The sequence below is a fragment of the Dermacentor silvarum genome, chromosome 6 (genome assembly GCF_013339745.2).
Source record: "Dermacentor silvarum isolate Dsil-2018 chromosome 6, BIME_Dsil_1.4, whole genome shotgun sequence".
Lineage (NCBI taxonomy): Eukaryota > Metazoa > Arthropoda > Arachnida > Ixodida > Ixodidae > Dermacentor > Dermacentor silvarum.
The window spans coordinates 29,964,934-29,983,516 of record NC_051159.1 but is presented as its reverse complement, the minus strand read 5'-3'; the positions used below and the strand labels follow the sequence as shown (position 1 = coordinate 29,983,516).

At 46.3% G+C, this 18,583-nt stretch overlaps 1 protein-coding gene across 3 annotated transcripts in view; it reads right to left on the bottom strand.

Annotated features, from left to right (window-relative positions):
- LOC119455364 (segmentation protein cap'n'collar) overlaps window positions 1-18,583 on the bottom strand; it is a 152,834-nt gene that overhangs the window by 41,469 nt on the left and 92,782 nt on the right. For all 3 annotated transcript variants that reach the window (XM_049668725.1, XM_037716750.2, XM_049668724.1), the window contains 2 exons: window positions 14,809-15,016; window positions 11,129-11,434 (listed from right to left, as the gene is read on the bottom strand). In XM_049668725.1, coding sequence (XP_049524682.1) covers window positions 11,129-11,434; window positions 14,809-15,016 — 514 coding nt within the window. The remainder of the gene's footprint in view (window positions 1-11,128; window positions 11,435-14,808; window positions 15,017-18,583) is intronic.

Below are 18,583 nucleotides of genomic sequence, written 5' to 3'. Positions count from 1 at the left end.
TGGTAAGCTCCCAGTCAGGATTTGGTAGTGCCTGACGTATGCACTCCAACCCAATTTTATTCTGTAAATTTCTTTATCATGATCAGGGTCACCTGTGAGTAATTGACCTAAATAAACATACTCTTTTACAGACTCTAGAGGCTGACTGGCAATTCTGAATTCTTGTTCCCTTGCCAGGCTATTGAACATTATCTTTGTCTTCTGCATATTAATCTTCAACACAAGTGGTCATACCGAGATTTAAATTGATTCGGTTATAAGCGACATACACTGTTTCCGAGATCAGCCCACTTTCTTATGACCCTCACTCACCAGGGTCGGCCATGACTACAACGGCATGATGACAATGGGATGACTTTTTTGACGGCGGCGGCGGCGGTCGGTGTGGTTGCAGCGTATTACGAGAGATGGTACGAGCGTTGCGTTGCTAACACCACCTAACGGTGGGGTTACTTGAGCGCAAAAGAGAGAAGGCGCTTCTTCTTTGGTGTGGAATATGCGGGTAGCGCGGTCGCTTCGCACGTGCACCAACCCGCTTCGCGGGACCGTCCCGAGAAGGCTTAGGAGCACGACACCGGAATGGACGAACACGGATCGTTCGCGTGACAGTACACGTGAACGACTCAGCGATGCATAGTGCCTAGCATGGGGCTAACATATTCGCTCGCTATCCGGTCGCAGTGAGTCGGGACTTTCTCGATTTGTCGCGCGCCCATTGGCGTAGTAATTCGGCTAGCACACATTAGTGTATGAAAGGTGCAATAAATGCGCTTTTGATTTTGCACTACTGTGTTGTCATTCCTTTGTCCCAAGAGCACGTGCGAGACCCCACATGATTCTGAAACGATAACGATCGCATGACGACAACAGCGTGACGACGAAGGCATAACAATGGCATCCCGACGACGGCATGACAACAGCGGCATGATCAGGATTGAATGACGACAGGATTACTACGCAATGATGTCCATGAAACGACGAAGACGGTATGGATTACAATGGGATGAGGTTTCTGAAATGACGGCGATGGTATGGCGACGACATGACCACAATGGGACGACGGCGACTGTATGACGATGAAGGCTGAGGAGAGTCGGATGACGAAACTGGAATGATGACGACGATGGACCAACCACGACAACATCACGACGCTATGACAACGAAAGCATGACAATGACGTAATAACGGTGATGGCATGACAATGGCGGCATGATCACGACTGAATGACAATAGCATGATTATGGCAGAGTGATGACGGCGAGTAGCTTTGAATGATTTTTTGTAATGGAAGAGCGGCGTAAGGATGCTTGACAGATGGACACAAAGTACCTGAAGTAGGCTAAGCATGCTAATCGCATTACAAATACCTCCTCAGTCAAATGCACTGCTGCTCTTTAGTGCACCTTTAAATAGGGACAATGGACAGCAATGTCGAGTCACTTCAGCCTTACACGTCCAGTCTATCCACTAACTGTGCTGTTTGGCATATTTCGAGTGTTTCCAAATGATACTGTTCTGGAGAAGACGTTTTCCTTCCCTGCCTCTTACGAATTGTTCTGTTACTGCTCCCGAACATATTTCCTCCGCTATAACTCGGGCGCCTCCTCTTTCAAATTGCTTCCTCCTTCATCTCAAATAACAGGTCTAACTCCCAATTTTTTATCACTACAAAATTCAAGTGGTTCCACAATGTTCTTGGTTTCGTCATGCGCTCTCAAAACCCAGTCGAATATGTGGGCTATTTTAAATTGTCCTGGCAAGTATATCATAAGCGATATGAATGACATGATGCCATCGTGGTCGTTTCTTTAACTCAACATATATCAGGATATGAATGCAATGCTTGCATGACCTGACATGGATGACATGACATAAACCTCACGTGTTTGTGGGCCAAGGTGGTAAGAAATGTGATGCCCAACGCTGCTGTAACAGGCAAGTGCTCAAAATTTTCTACAAGTGTCATACGGGGGGGGGGGCACTTTCAATTGTGATTGAGCACGATTAGGATGAGATTTCTCGATCGCAATTGCCTCTTTTGCGCAAGTATAAACTTTTCTCAAACCCAAGTGTTTCCCCCGAAGGTGATCTAACAGCATTGTGGTACGCACAATCAAGCGCTCACGTGTGCATGTATTGTGCGGCTGCTCGCCCTTCTTTTCATCACACACGTATGGACTCGGAGACTCGTACGCTAACGTACAAGTGTGGCGGGACGCGTATCTCGTGCTCCGTGTGGTTGGGCCTTATCTTGTTTTGCTGGGCACAAAAAAGAGTTCGCACAATAGAGATTTAAATTTGTAACTCAACAGTTCTGACACTGCGTCGTTCTTCACTGTCACTACAACATGACAATATGACATGCACGTCGCAACATGCATGTGCAACATTAATGACAGGTCATGCCAAATATGCCATGAAGGCCGTGCTATTAATGACATGGCCTTCAGGTTGTGCTACAGTATCGCTGTCTTGTCACCCGTTTAAGTCCTCCAAGTGATACCACGTGATGCCATCAGCGTGCATTTAGTTTCTGTGATTCTTACTCATCTCACACCTCCGTGCCGCTCGTTTGCATCAAGTCGACCGTTTGTAGTAATCATACAGTCATCGTTACTGTCGTCGTTGTCTTGCGGCTGTCGTCAAACACACGCACTAGTGTTAATTCTAGTTCACTGTACTCGCGTAGCACACACAAATACTGGATTTACACAAGCACATTGGTCAACATGGTAACGCTTTGCGGAACCCCAAAGAATGCAACATAGGCTGCCAGCAAAATGCTTCGCATAACGTGGATTCACTCCCACAGTGCGATGGGATCTGCATTGCCTATCTCTTTCTTCGTTTATATAATTTCAATTTTACCTCTCCCCTGCGCGAACGATGACGACGCCCCGACAATGTGACCAGATGTGCCCCAAGTAACAGAGTGTGGAACGCATCACTACTTCTTTGCGCTGGTTAGTACACACTTTTTATGGTGTAATAGTATGCAAAACAATCTCGAATAAGACTGCAGGACAGCTGTTTCAAGTCCTGTTCTTACTTCATATTGTTTCGTGTCCTATTACGCCTAAGTGCAGACAGCCACACCACCTGAACGGTCAGAGAACGAGGCGTTATTCTCGCCAGGGAACCTTTGAGGCCATGCCGAGGACCCCCGGTAGTTCTCTACATTCCGGGCCATGCGTCACTTTCGACGAGCGCGCTTGCACTTCTTACACATAACCTAACCGTTTTCCCGCAAACTTGGGTCACTGCAGTCCATGGTCTAATAATGAGTAGAAAGCACTGGACTGCTGTGCTGAGGGAACTTAGTTCGAAACGAACCGTCGGACCAACTTGGGTCACTGGGTACGTGACACAGGGTGTGTACAACTCTTCAATCAATCAATCAATCCTTTATTTTCTGACAGCCGTTGGAATACTAAAACATCCTTTAAAATATATCTGATCCTGGACGGAATCCAACGGGTGTGATAAACATTCCGACAATCTTGTCTGAATATATATATATATATATACAGACACAATACGCGCAAACTTCGCGGCGGCACCACTAGATGGTGCAGCGTGTTCGGTGGAAAGCAGGCTAGGTAACGCATTTGTCACCGCCCCGTTTCAAAGAGAATACCAATAAATCATCATCATCGAAGTGTGAGAGAAGAACCCGGCTGCATACATGCTTCATACATGAAGTGTTTCTGCGGTGGCAATATGATGCTGATTGCTTCAATGCTTCAATGTTGACATTCAACGCCCATGTATGCAAGATTTCTGCGACGCCTCCACTCGTATTTTAGACATAAACTTTGCCTGGAGCATGCTTCTATTTGGCTTTTTACACGGAACGAAATTTCGCTGTGTGCGTGCACTCTCCTCATGCGTCTGTTTTGCCCTCGCTCAGAAGGCCCGAGTGCAAGCATTCATCTATTGATCTGTGCCTAATTTATCGAAGACTGCCTGCTTTCAGATTCGCATATGTCGTCACATTTAGGTCCCCTTTAACAAACGAACAGGTGCCTGGTTACTCAGATGTTCTTTGCGATCTGTCGTTTTCCTCGTCCGATCTGATCTGATTTATTTTTGCAAACATACGCTCATGTTCATAGTGATTTAAGTCACCCTGGAATCTCATATTTCCTCCTCAATTTACCTTGGTGATGTCTTTCCATATACTTCTCTTTCCTGGTTTGATGTCTAAAGTTCAAAGCAATAATAAGGTTCGTGATCATGTTGTGCATCCGTTTTTGCACAAATTCTCCTCAACAGTTATGCAAGATCAACTGCCTTCTCAGAAGCTTCCCTAATTTTTTTTCTTCACCCGGAAAATATTTAGAGCAAAATGTGTGCCGCAACAACCCGTGAGGTGTTTTCTATTCCGCTTCAGAAATCCTTTTTTTTTTTTAGCCGCTGTAATGCTTATTACGATGCTTTAAAATGTGCCTTCACCTAAAAATTTAACAAAAATAGTAGCGCTCATACAGGCTAAACAGGCGTTCACATTCCCCACACAACCTTTTTCATACGGTAGAAAGCGTTGCCTTTGAGTGGTAACTTAAACGAAGCAAACATGGTGAAAAAAAAAAAAAATAGGGGGGGGGGGGGGGGGCAGTAAACGATACGTCGCAAATAGACGTCGCAGTAAACAAACTGATACAATGAAACGAGATGGAAAACGTCATCTGCGTTGGGAACTGTTTAACATGTGGATGTTATATTCTTCACAGATTTTAAAATCTTTTTTTTATGCCTATTGCCAAAAAAAAAAAAAAAAAATCTAGCCGTCGAGTTGGCAAGCAGGATTCACTTGGAAAGAAATCTCGGGATGACACCAGTTTTGAGATATTAATTCCCGAACTTTGCGCAGAAATGCATTGGTGTTCCAGTTGCTTTATTAACAAAACGTCATTTCATGCATTAAATCACAAAAGTAACTGGAATGCCAGTGCATTTCTCCGCAAAGTTCGGGAATTAATATCTCGAAAATGGTGTCATCCTGAGAATTCGTTCCAAGTGGGATGATCCGCCTTCCATGGCTACAATACTTAATTAGTGAATTTTTGTTAATTAGTTGGTTATGCATTTGTGCAAGTAATCTCCACCTCTTCGAGTAGACCAGCTCATGAACTAGAATTATGCTATCTGCCACAGGAAACCTTTACAAATTTTTGAAAGTGTTTGCTTGGTTTGATTGGCACGTACCCAGTGGCACTGGACACTCTAGAAATGTACAGGTGCCTAGAGCGGAGTAAGCACATTGTGTGTGTCTAGAGCGCTCTTTGAGCACACTCGAGCGGACCCTCACACTATTATCTAGAGCAAGGGTGCCCAACCTTTCATGCAATGCAGTTTCTCAAGAGGCACATTGATAACATGGCTAACCACGCAGTTCTATGCACTTTATTTCAATGCACAAAGCTTTCAATTTAATTCGGGATGATGTCATGAGGGATGACTATCCAAACTGCGGTTTCTTTCTTTTTATTGGCTGCTTCGCGAAAGAGAACAAATAAATACCAGATATACGACAAAAACTGGGTTGACTCAGACAAGAAAGCTTCACATTAAATCGTCCGTAGGCAATTTCCTGACATCGATGTCTGGAGTGGACATCGATACCGAGCTGTAGCAGTGTCAGTTCAAATTGCTGGCGAACATCTGGTGGAGCGTTACGATGAAGAAAATGGGTTTACGGGTCTGCCTGCCTGAACATGCGCATCCGTGACGCTGCCGTGTGGCACGACTGCGGGCATCCTACTGCACTTCCGGTGAAATTCAAGGGATCAATGCTGCATCATATGTGTACCTTACCTCGTCATTAAAGTAGCTGGTTACATGTAATTGGTTACTGAAGAAAGAAACTGAATTACGTTGAGCATTACCAAGCAAAAAAAAAAAAAAAAGAAATCGATCAATGACAAAACTACCAATAAAATGTCGTGAATTACAATTAGGTACATATAATTCGATACATATACAAGTCCGCTGACTGTAGAATAACTATAAATATAAGACCAAGTAACTTGGTTTTCTGGTGACTCTACCTGGCTGGGTTACACCGCCTTGCTGGAATGTGCGGCTGGCTGCAGCGGTGCTTGGCTGTATTATCCTCGCTCCCCCCCTTTTTTTGTGTGTGTTTTCCTGCACATTGGTTGCATTATCAAAAGTGCTAATTTAACTGCATATCGCCATCTTTAGCGAGATGTACCTTGCAGATGCTGTCATTTCAGTAGGGCATCCCGGTCAGCTATGCAATAGCAAAGAAACTGGAGGGGGCTGGGTTGTGCTTTTAATACTTCACAAAAATCTCGCATTATTTCCCGTTTTTTGGTAAAACTGAACCCACTAGATTGACAATGCCTGCTCAGAAAGAGCTATATTATAAACGCTGCCAAGGAAAGCATTTGCATTGAAGAAGACGAGTCCTCTCGTTCGCCCCCTGTTGGTCACTTCAGGTCTCCGACTCCCTGTCAACCTGTCTTGTTTGGTTATGAGAAGAAAGCACATCACGTGTATTGGACTGAGTCCCATCCCTAATCGCAGCCACATATATCAGACACATGCCCGCTACCATTCAGTGCCTTTCCTTCCTGGGATCCGTCACTACATCTTTATTCCCCCCCTCCCCTTTTTTCTATGCAAATGAAAATAGTCACTGCACCACACGTCTGTCATCTATGGTGCAAGAGCAAGATTGATTGCAGGCGTAAAGGGAGCGCTAGATGACGCCAGAAAACGCGAAAGAAAAGAATTTATGTCATACGAAGTGTTCCAGGCAAAATAAGGCAAATTCAGTACAGGAGCATAATGAGCGAGATTGAATCAATCGACTGAATCGATACAGCGCCGATGCTGTCAAAATCATCACGTGGAGTTGCCACCTGTCATACATTTTCCTGCGCTTTATGGCTTACAAAGCATAGAAGTTAGTTTTACAGAAGTCATTAGTGTTTCACTTTAGTGTTCCCATGAGAAACTTAAGGACCCGTTCACTTAATGCAACTAATGTTGCCAGTGTGACACAGTATTAAAACGATGAACTGCACTAGAGTTCTCAGTTGGGCTAGTTGGTCCTTGTTCAACATGTCAAGGAGTGAAGACGTGACAAGATTAACAGGGCAGATGCTAGTTTTCCCTTTTCATGATGGCATTTTTGCGTTATTTAAGCTCCAATCTATCCTGTTCACGGTGATACTACTAGAGTGTACTAGAATGGGGGAGTGGGTCCAGCGGACACCTTGGCAAGCGCCGAGAGTGAAGCAAAAAACTTTGAAATTGTGGTGGTGCTGCCGTCGCCTTATTCTGAATCTCCGGCCAATAAACCTTGGCTCCGGCTGTTTCGGCAGCGCTCATTGGCCGAGGCGAGCTCACGGGCTGAGTAGCTGTCCGTCTGCTCGACGCACCGTCGTTGCGTCGTTTGCATTCTTTCTGCCACTCTTTTTCCATTTTACTTACAATAGATCGGTGGGGAATAATATCAGTGTTGTCGCCATGGAGTATCCGCCTGTCAAAGCTGCGGAAGGGTCTCCGACGCGACAAGCGTCCGGTCGGTGCGCGGGGCCGCTCATTCGGGAGAAAGGGACGACGGTGCCACCAACTTTTCAATAAAAAAAGCCTCAGTGGGGAGCCTGCGTTGGACCCATTCCCCCAATCTAGTACACTCTAGTGATACCAAGGTGGCGGTGGTGCATCAATGGAGGGCCACGCGATCCGTGGTGCAATGGCACCTCCTGAAGCCAGATTTCCTCAGTTATTGATGACAGCACACTAGGAAAGTACTGTTTTCTCAATTTCTACTGCATATTTTGTTATACTTCACCACGAGGCAAAAGAAAGTCCGAGAATTGCGAGACAAAAAAAAAGAAATATATATATATATATATATATATATATAGGAAAATTGAAAACTTTGACCACTTTGACCACTTTGACCACACTGACCATTTCAACTCGCGTAGGTGACAATGAGGTGTGCCTTCTGCCATTCCTAGTCAACAGGCCGATTTATGCCTTGCAAGAAGCAAACAGGAGTTAAACTCAATGTGTGTGCTCATGATGTAACCATCATATGCACTGTTTCCATGTTAAAACTGGTGATCTAAACAAGTTACTTAAGTGCTGGGGTTTTATGTATGCAAACCACAATTTCATTATTAAGTGCACTATATTAGAACTCGGGATTAACTTTGACCTCCTGGTATTCTTCAACATGAACTCAATGGCTGGTACACGAGGATTTTTGCATTGTGCCCCCATTGCTATGTAGCTGCGATGGCCAGGATCAAGCTTTCCACCTTGCACTCAGAAGCACAATGCCGAAGCCATCGAGCTACTGAGGCGGGTAAAACAAGTGCATGAATTACAAGTTTTTCATACTTTTATTAGTGTGTAGCAAGAACCACAGTGCATCGTCAGGCAAGAAGAAAGCAGAATGATGCATGTACTATGCTTCTTGCTCGGGGAGCACAGATAGGCCAGTCTTGTGACCAGAGAACCTCAAAGCTGCAGGTGTTTTACAGCACCCGTGGCACTGGCAGTGGCCCATTGAGACAGGTTGGAATTTCTGCACTGACAGTGCTAAACATGCAACAAGCCTGCCTTATTCCCTGGAGGCTACCCTGGATCCACCCTCACCTTGTGGTGGCAACGACTACATGAATAAGTGGGGCCTGTGCTTTTGTTGCCTTTCCATGATGCAGAAACCATTGCAAGCACTAAGCCATGGACAAAGAGAAGTGCATTTAGCCAAAGAGTCAAGGCAGATATAAACGCCTCATTACCAAACACCAAAGCCCAGTTTAAAGAATGTCTGCTGGACTAAGAACTAGAAAAAAAAAAAAAATAATCGGAGCCCTTCCACTACTGTGAAGATGGAAGCCAGTGAAGTTGTACTATGGTGGGTCTGCTGTAGTGAATAATGCCACCACGATGAGAATGGGCGTGTCGTCGTTGGGCATCACCCAACTGAACATGTCTATCATGAACATTCTGGCTGAGAAACTCGCGTTGAAACCTGGCCGTTGCACCGGGGAAGTTGGCGCTAGCATTGCCGAGGCATGCACCACCATTGTCAGGTTCCTGGAGGGCAAGGACCTCAAGGAGGGCCTCAACATCGCGCTCCCGCAACTCGGGGTCGGCAGCTCTTCACTGACGTTTGACCACAACATCGCGCTCCCTCCCTCAACTCGAGGTCCGCGGCTCTTCGCTGCCGTTTCGCCTGGGCTTCGGAAGCCCTCATGCTAGAATCAGCACGTCGACAACGAGCCCTTTCCCAAGCGCGTTCGTGGTGGCGTTGCTCAAACGCGTTAGGACATGTCGTCAGTTCCTCACGAATGGCTCATACCCCCGTAAACGCTGCGTCCCCATTACGACGACAGAAGACAAGTGAAATTCTACACTGGAATGATTAGCAGCAACGCAGCCAACTGTGGAAGCAGACGACGACGAACGCGGGAGCAGTGGCTTGAAAGCTACCTTGAAAAGCCTCAGTTCTTGCTCAAGGTAATTTTTAAGTATAGTCTGCATATCTATTAACCAATTTGGGAAATCTTATTTTTGATGATACTGTCGTGAATCACTTTTAAATTACCTCATATTCTTTAGGCACACGCTCGTGCTCAGCACGGCATCCAATGGCACGAGTGCAAACCGAGGGGCGCCAACGAGCCAACTGCGGAAGACGACGATGCTCGAGCCAATGGTGATGATAATACTTTTTTTCTACACGCGGTCATGATCCTGGGGGAACTAGCTATTAACAGCTTCGCTGTAAATAAGTTCTGGCTTATGTAAATATTGCAGTAGCGTCTATAAATATTGTATCAGTGACTGGGCACGTGTCCCTTTCCCCCTCCCCTGAAATACCGTATTTACCTCGATTCTAACGCGCCCTCGTTTTCCGTGTTGACAAAAAAAAAAAAAAAACTTTACAGTACTGCGCACCTCATGCTTTCAAACAGATATACAACTTCCTCTCATTTGGAAAAACAGATTTCCTCAATTTCCTCCCGATGCACTGAAGTTGCGATAAATAAATGAAGTTGCAGTTTCGCCCGAAAGGCAAGCATCGAATGCAATAGAAAATTAGTAGACCGCTATACGAAGTAAGCAGTTTTATCGGCCGTATAAACTTGCACTCGCTTACTAAAAAAATTAACAAGCACGGTGTCACACGCGCACAAGCAAACATGAACGCATCTCGCTCGTTGACCATGGAAACGAACTGTCAAAACGCTGGAGTGACGAAGCGCGGCGAGCGAATTGACCTTCGTCCTATCATTCCTCTCGCTTCAAGCGGTGAAAATACATGCGCGGCGGACTTTCCCCGTCGCAGATTGCTTTCAAGATAAGGCCAAGCCGATCGTATCGCCGAAGTGGATCGTCGCAGATTACGTCCTGCTTCGGTCCACTGAAACCGTTCCGCACTGCTTTGCTGTTGAAAATCCTCTCCTTTTCCGAATGCACGTGATGCGGCCCGATTTCCATCCGTCTCCGCACACATGATCACTTTCCTTTTAAATGCGGCATCATGATGAACTAGGTACTTCATGCTGATAGAGCAGACGCAGAGAGCGTGAAGACAGACGGTAGACTATTGCCTAAGTACGTGTACTGCAGCACTGGAGGAAGGTATGGTAGCTAGGCTAGAGAGTAGCTAGGCTCGATGCGGGCAAGGCGGCCATTTTGAAATGCCAACGGCTATATATAGTAACGCAGATTTAGGGTCGTACTCGATTCTAACGCGCACGCAATTTTTGGATTTGTTTTATCGGGAAAAAAAAATGCGTGTTAGATTCGAGTAAATACGATAAATTCCTGGCTACGTTGTCAATGAACATGAAGTAATGACCTTTGGAGGTCCCTGTACTGCAATTTGTGAAATACTCTCTATGTATGAAAAAACTTGGGAAACAATGCAACACCACTTGCACTGAGAACATAATATGCCAGAGCAGTGCATCACATCTACAAGGCTGAGGCTTGGATGACAAGAAACAGCTATATTGTGATAATATAAATTACTAAAGCAACACTGAAAAGCATCCCAAGGTTCAGCAATGGTGTAGTTTTATCATGATGGTCTAGGTTCTGAATTGCGATTGCATGAGGCAGTGGTACTCACTTTCTGTCGGTGATGCCACCATGTCCATCAGGTGCAGGTCCTCATCAGCGAGCAAGTCATTGAGAAGGTAGTCCGTGGGTGTGCAAGCCAATGCAGAACTGGTCACATTGCTGGTGATGTTGCCCATGCTCGCCATTCCTGGCATTGTGCCCATGCCACTACCAGCAGTCATGTTTCCCATCCCACCGTAGCCTGCCATGCCAGTGCCAGGCGAGTAGAGGTAGTCGGGGAAATCCTGGCCATAGGTGGGGCCCTCGGTCATCGACGACCCATTGTTGCAAGGAAGCCCTGTGCAGGCAGTCGTTCCTGCGGATGAAAAAACAAACAAAAAACAGGCCAATAAGGCCTAACTGTTAAAAGCAGTTATTTATTTGTCTTTCGAAATTACAAAATGTCCCAAGTGGTATGGCTAAAGGCAATCAATTTGCCTGACAAAGGCCAGAGCACTGAGGCATCAACCACAAGCACCACAGGGCAACAAAACAGCATACATTCAGACACTGCATGCTATATACCAGTGGCACAACGACGGGGGGGGGGGGGTTCAGGGGTTGTAACCCCCCCCTGAGGCCGACTTGATCCACCCTTTTGTTCCACCTCCTTTTCTTTCCTTGCGCATTTGAGTACTGCAACTAAGATGTAAGACGCACAATCGTCTGCACACTCGCAAAAAGCGCATTTTTTGACAATTTCCCGCGAAGAAATTGAAATTAGTGCTGTTTAGATGGTATTGGCTAACTGTCAACCCTCCTCCCCCTGGCAGAGATCCTGGGTGTGCTACTGCTATATACAGTATGTAGGAAAAATAAAAGCATTTTAGGACACTCTTTACACACTTTTCACACCATAGAACAACGGAACAGCAGTATACTTCAGAATATAGAAATCAAACGACTATGTTATAAAATACTACACAGTAAGTAGAAAACAAAACAAAACAATACCAGCTGAGACACTCTATACACAATCTGACAAAACAAGAAATGACATTTTTCACACATATGTATTGTGTGAACAATGCAAAGCTAATGCATCATTGCCCAATTGACACACACTGAAAGAATGCATAAAACTAAAATAAAAGGGTTATGTGATAGGAAATGGCCCAATCATGTTCATTTGTCACGCTTTAGTTCAGGCATGCCATGACACAATGTAAAACAAGGATACCTGAGTGAGCATACCTCAATTCAATGAGCAATCCTGTGGTTTCAAGCTGAGCTATCTAACCCCCTGCGGAAAATGGTATGGCGTAGGTGGAGATTGGGGTGTGCATTCTCACATTCCTAGTGAGAATGGAGATGAAAGCCCATGGTGAATTTACGCAAACAATAATACTTGCATTCTTAACTATTTGTCCTCCATAAGAAATTGTTCAGAATGAGCAAAATTAGGTGTCCTGAAATTTGCTTTGTGTATACGTATACATGTTTTCAGCAAAGGGTGTGTACGAGACACAGCAAAGAATCATGCTCTCCTATATAGCAAAGAATTGCAGAGAAACATAGAATGTAATGCAGATTTGAAATGTTGCTTCGCAAATGAATAGAGAAGTGTGCAGAAAGACCATTTGAAAGAAAGGCTAAATTTCTGTGGTTTCAAAAGTGATTTCGCGTAGAACCGAGAACCTACAGACTCGTGGCTGCTGTTTGCAGCACTTGCTCTAACGGAGCCAAGGAGCAACTGATGTGTGGGACTTTCCTTGCTTTCTTTCATCTACTTTGCTGTCGTAGCTGCAGAATTCCTGGACAGTGGGACACTGACGTCCAACTGATTAACTGAAAAGCTATTTCCTTTAACCTTCCCTGCACTTGTCCATCGTTTGGGGACGCATACGCATCCAAATATCCCAGGGGCGGCCTCGTGAGGTTATCACGTGCTGATTATGCGCACACTGAAAGGATGGTTGCGTGGAAAGGGTACTTACGCCACTTCTGCTGCCTTTCTTGCCTCACAGCGATAATGCAGCGGTGGCATGCCCTCTCCCTCTTTCCCGTTTCATAGAACTGGAGATACTTCCCCCCCCCCCCCTCACAGCTGAGAGAGACACGCCATTCACCAAACTTTGGATGAAGAGTGTGCGACTGACCGCACCTCGACAAGTTATTTACACCTACGTCGTGAGCGTGGAAACTGCCACCATCCTTCTCACACTTCTCACACTTCTCACACTACTCACCTCCTCCACGTTTCAAGGCAGAGAACGTGGAGGAGGTGAGTAGAAATCCTCTCAGCCTCCAGTCATGCGCGGCCTCCATTTGCAATTAGAATGCTCAGCCACCGCTACAGTTTAATTGCTGCTTGTTACCACCATTCTGTAACTGAGGTGAACACAAACATCTTCAGAGCAAAAGACTCAGTCCTGTCACCACTGACCTCAACTCGTGTTGTCAGAACTCCCTTAACTCACTATGAAGCTTCGCATGGGAATCTTCCAAAGCCCCAACATGATGCACCAACTGGGCCTACAGTCGGTGATCCTGAATTTCCATAGTGGGTCACACTTAGCCCAATCTCCTTTGCCCATTTCTCCAAATAGGCCTCGAGCCACCATTTAAATATTTTGTCCCCTCTTTCTTGTTCAACCCCATAGAATAGAGCTGGTAGAACATAGTAGACAGTTTTAGTTTAGTGCGTTTACGCTCCGCTTAGCTGCTGAGCGGAGTGAAAGCATGAATGCTCATGCGACCTCCACTGCCGCAAGTGGGCTAGCGGAGCGAGAAACACGGTCCGCTTACAAGCTGCCTAAGCGGAGCATTGCTGCCGTCTTTCGCTAGCGAGGGTGGTCGATGCACGTGCCCTCACGCGTGCATCGAGGCACTAGCAGTGCGAGTGCAAATAAATTGCGTAATACATCTCCAACTGGTTCTTTAAGGAAATAAAGTGAACAGCACAGCTAACAGAAACGTCGCCAGCGCATTGGCGCCAGAAATGATTAGTAGATTGGATTCGAAATGCAACCTCGCTGGCTATCACATGGCGTTCACCAAGTTGGATTCGAAATGCAACCTCGCTGGCTATCACGTGGCGTTCACCAAATTGACGCTTCATCTTCCACTCAATAAAATGGACCAGTAACACATTACAAGTGCCTGACTAGATACTTTATGAACAAATAAGTTATATTAAAGTGAACAGCACAGCAAACAGAAACGTCGCCAGCGCATTGGCGTTAGAAAGAATTGGATTGGATTCGAAATGCAACCCCGCTGGCTATCATGTGGCGTTCACCAAGTTGACGCTTCATTTTCCACTCGATAAAATGAACTAGTAACGCATTAGAAGAGCCCGTCTAGATACTTTATGAACAAATAAGTTATATATCTTCGTCTTACTTTGTAAAGTGACAAAACTTTTTTTATTCTGTTTCACTACGCTTAATTTGGCCAGAGGACGCTGCAACTACAAAAGGTATGCTCTGCTACGCTAGACGCATAACTAAAACGTGAAAATCACCCGCCGCTCCGCTGTGGCTTAGCGGGGCAACTCGGAGCGGAGCGGACCGTAAAGACGCTCAACTAAAACATTCTAGTGACTGTATACTTTTCATTTCAAGGAAAATGGCAAGCTGCTCGACATGACTTCGGACTGCCTGCTGTAGGCAACTCGAACACCTTTTTACTCGTCTGGAGATTTCCTTCATCTGATACAACTACGGCAGCCACTTTCTGATAACGTACCAAAGGCTCCAGCTCCATGCAGGTAAGCACTGCTGTGGTCCACGGGTGGGGGACCCAGCGTGGCATTGTTGAGGAGGACGCCCGGAAATGGGTCTGTGTAGTTGTGAGGTGGCGGACCTCCAGTGGCCAAGGCAGGGCCCTTATCTGCACCGAGGTCTCTCTGCTCGGAGCCTCCCCAACAGTCGTCAGCAGGATACAGGTCTGCTGCCTGCAGGAGAACGCAAGGCAAGTAGAATTATTACCAACAGTTGCCAAGTGGGTGGCATCCACACTGCACAACCCGACAGTGACGGGTTCCTCGGAGTAACAGAAACAAGCGAGATTTCGCATCAAAAGGAGGAGGAAAAAATATTTATGCATATCCCACACCATGTGGGAATCAAAGTTATGTGAAGCATTGTCTAATGAAGACACAACGCATTGTCCTTGTGTCATTGTCCATAACCATTAACACAGAATTTCCCGTATTTGTCCCAACTCGGTTTCATACTGTTATGCTGTTTGCTGACATCAAACATCCAAGTGTCCTCATTCGTGCGGTGTCACATGGCTGCAACTCGCAGTACAGCACAGGAATGGCAACAAGAGGCATGGGTGTGCATGAACATGTCGCAAATATTCTGTCTTGCTTTTGTCGTATATATTGGGTGATCATTTTTAATTATAGCGTTTTAGCACGGAAACGTTTTCACACGGACACAGAAAGGCACACACTGTGTGTCACTTCCCGTGTCCATGTGCAAAAGTTTCCACGCTAACACACCATATCAAAGATGATGCATCAACAAGGACAGAAGTCAATCCTTGCCAAGTTTATCATTTTAATGTTTTAATGAGTTTTTAAAAATTGCCTGTTGCAGATAACATAATTGTAGTTCTTGAACTCAAATGTTCAGAAAGGCCGACATTACTTGTATGAGAAATCAAAACACCTAGTCAACTAATTAACAATGATTCACTAAATAACTTCTCAATTAGCTTATAGCACATAACGTAATTTAAGAATTGTAGGTGGTGAGTTTACAAGGCGTATTCACTTGAAATGAATTCCCAGAATGACACCACCTTGGAGATATGCGCCATCAAACTCACCGTAAATGTTCACTGTTGTTCCACTTACTTTTTCAACAAAATGTTCTTTTACGCATCGAAGCACAAAAGTAACCGGAACACCCATGTATTTCGTCCCACACTTTGGGAAATAGTGTCTCAAAACTGGACTAATCTAGCTAACACAACCCTGTTGAAAGTTAGCACTTGTACTTGCCTTCTGACAGTCCCTGTTTCGAATTTATTCCCCTAAACACTAGAGAAACGATGGCTTGCTGTTTGCAAAAGCCATGGACTTTAAGGGTAGAGAAAAAACACAACAAAAGTACAAAAATAACGAGCTTGGCAACACTACCCACAAGCGAATTCAGAGGGGATGCTTATAAAAATGTCGCAGTTTCACCCGAAAGGCAAAGCATCAATTGCGATAGCAATTTAGTAGAGACCTATACGGAGTAAGGATAGTAGTTTTATCAGCTGTTAAACTTGGACATGCAGCAGCACCAGCAATGTGCAGAACTGTTGTCGACACCGTCGGCGTTTTGGCCGCGTTCGCAGCGTTGGTGGCTGTTTCCGGTGCCTCTGGGGCCGGGTCGGAGGTTTTCGAGGAGATCAGAAGGGGCACTCGTAGAGCAGCGTCTGAAGTCTTTACCACCTTCTCGCCTCGCAACGTTTTTATATAAATACGCATTTGGTGCTGCAGCTAAACGTCGCCTCCCCTCCCTCCCGTCCCCCCACGGCCTTTCGTGCGACGGAAGAAGTCGCGTTTGCTCTATACATATATATGGTGACTGTAAAGGAGGAAAGAGACGCTTAATTCTGCAGCCCTTCAGGGAGCACGGCGCAGAACACGCGTTTTCTCTCCGCCGTAAATTCGCACCCCGTGAAAGTGCGCGTCCATCGCGCGCCTTCACTCGCACATACAGCATACGGCGACGATTTCATCGCCGTTTGACGTCATACGGAACCTCACGGCGACGCCGACGGCAGAAATCCATTTGGAGTGTCCATATAATTGCTATCGCAATAAAATCCACCACCCAGGCCAGTTGACAGAGGACAGGATTCCTGGTCCAGTCAGAACGCCAGCCGGATTACGCCGTTTCCTCACGGCGATGCGCGCAAAGCATGACGGGCTTCCTAGAAATAGCCTATGCTGAACAGCCCCGTGATAATAAGGTCGCGGTTAGATTTGGGTGTCGGCACAAGGAAGCCAAAGGCAAGACGGGACGAACGCCTTTCGGCGCCGCCGGCCATGCGTGGCCATCCTTCGGCTCGCCGGCTGATCGGAGGAGGACAATGGCGGTGCGGCCGCTAATGAGCGCGTGCCGCCGCCCCCGCCAGGCGTCGGTTGCTGCCCGTCGGCGCGCGCGCGCCCCGCCACGCGCCGTCGGGCTCGCATTGAACTACCTCCTCACCCTCAGAATGGAAATAGGCCCGTCGCGCGCGTGGTGTTTGCCAGATCGATTCTGACCACCTGGAGTTTCTTGATGGACCGCTCAACAGGCCCGGGGCACGTATTAACGCGAGAGCGTTAAGGGCAACGTGTCGCAAAAATACCGGCGTCGGTGCTGACCGTCGTTCCGTGAAAAATCATTCCGAACCACAACCACGCAGGCACTCCGTAAACACTTAATACTTATTTTACCACCAAAGTTGCTCACACTTTGTCTTATATTCTTCACAAACTTATTAACCGTTAAGGGCCCCGTGTTGTAGAAAATCCGGCGTCGGCGTGCGATGTCGGCGGGTGGCGGAGAAAATCATCCCCAACCACGCAGGCCCTCCGAATATATTTAGGTACATGTATATGCCACGCCTTCTTATATGACCTGCGGTATATGCCGGTTATATTGCCCCACCATTCTATCATTAATGTTGCTCATACCTTGTCTTGCATTCTTGGCAAAGCTATTCCTCGGAATTTTGAGAATTACAATCCACAAACAAATGTCATGAAACAAAACACCCACAGCGCATGCCTTTTATGTTAAATATTCTCAGACTTAAATATTAAAAGTACAAAACAAAAACGGAAACCTGAAAATTAAGCAAATTTTTTGGCGCGGCTGTGCAATATCTCCGGGATCGCCCCAAGCAAGAGGCCGCGTTTCTACCAGAAACGCTCGCCTTCGTGCATAGCGTTCGCCGGCAGTGTTTCCCGGTAACCATTACGGTTACTTAAGCTGCAGTTATCGGGAAGCGTGAGAAGCAGTCAAGGATCTTTGAATGCTATCGCGTTCCACTCTTAAAGGCGAAGCTTAAGCGTCTCCCAAATTTGTGTAACGTTCTACATCGTTTTCAATCCTCATCACGCGGCGCGCCAGTGGTTAAACCCGGCGATAACGCCAGCGCGCGAGTCATGTCCCTGGGCCAATGACAAAGACCGAAACAATTGGAAACACTAGAAAACGTTAGAAAATACGGCCCAAATGCGTAGATGGCACGACGGCAATCGTTTCTGCGTGCAAAATATTACACCGATGCACAACGTGAAAACAGTTGGGAATCCAAACGAAAGCCCGCGCACCCTCAGAACAACCGTTTTAATCGCGAGCAAAGTCATCGTCACAGGTCTGGCCTATTTCGTCATAAGTCCCACCTGCAGCGAACCGAGCGAACACGGAGACTCCCGTGAAACAGACAGGGCGCAAAAAACCGCCACTAGAAATACGCCGCGCAGGAAGAACGGAAAATAGAAAAGTAAGCGGTGGTCTTGACGTGA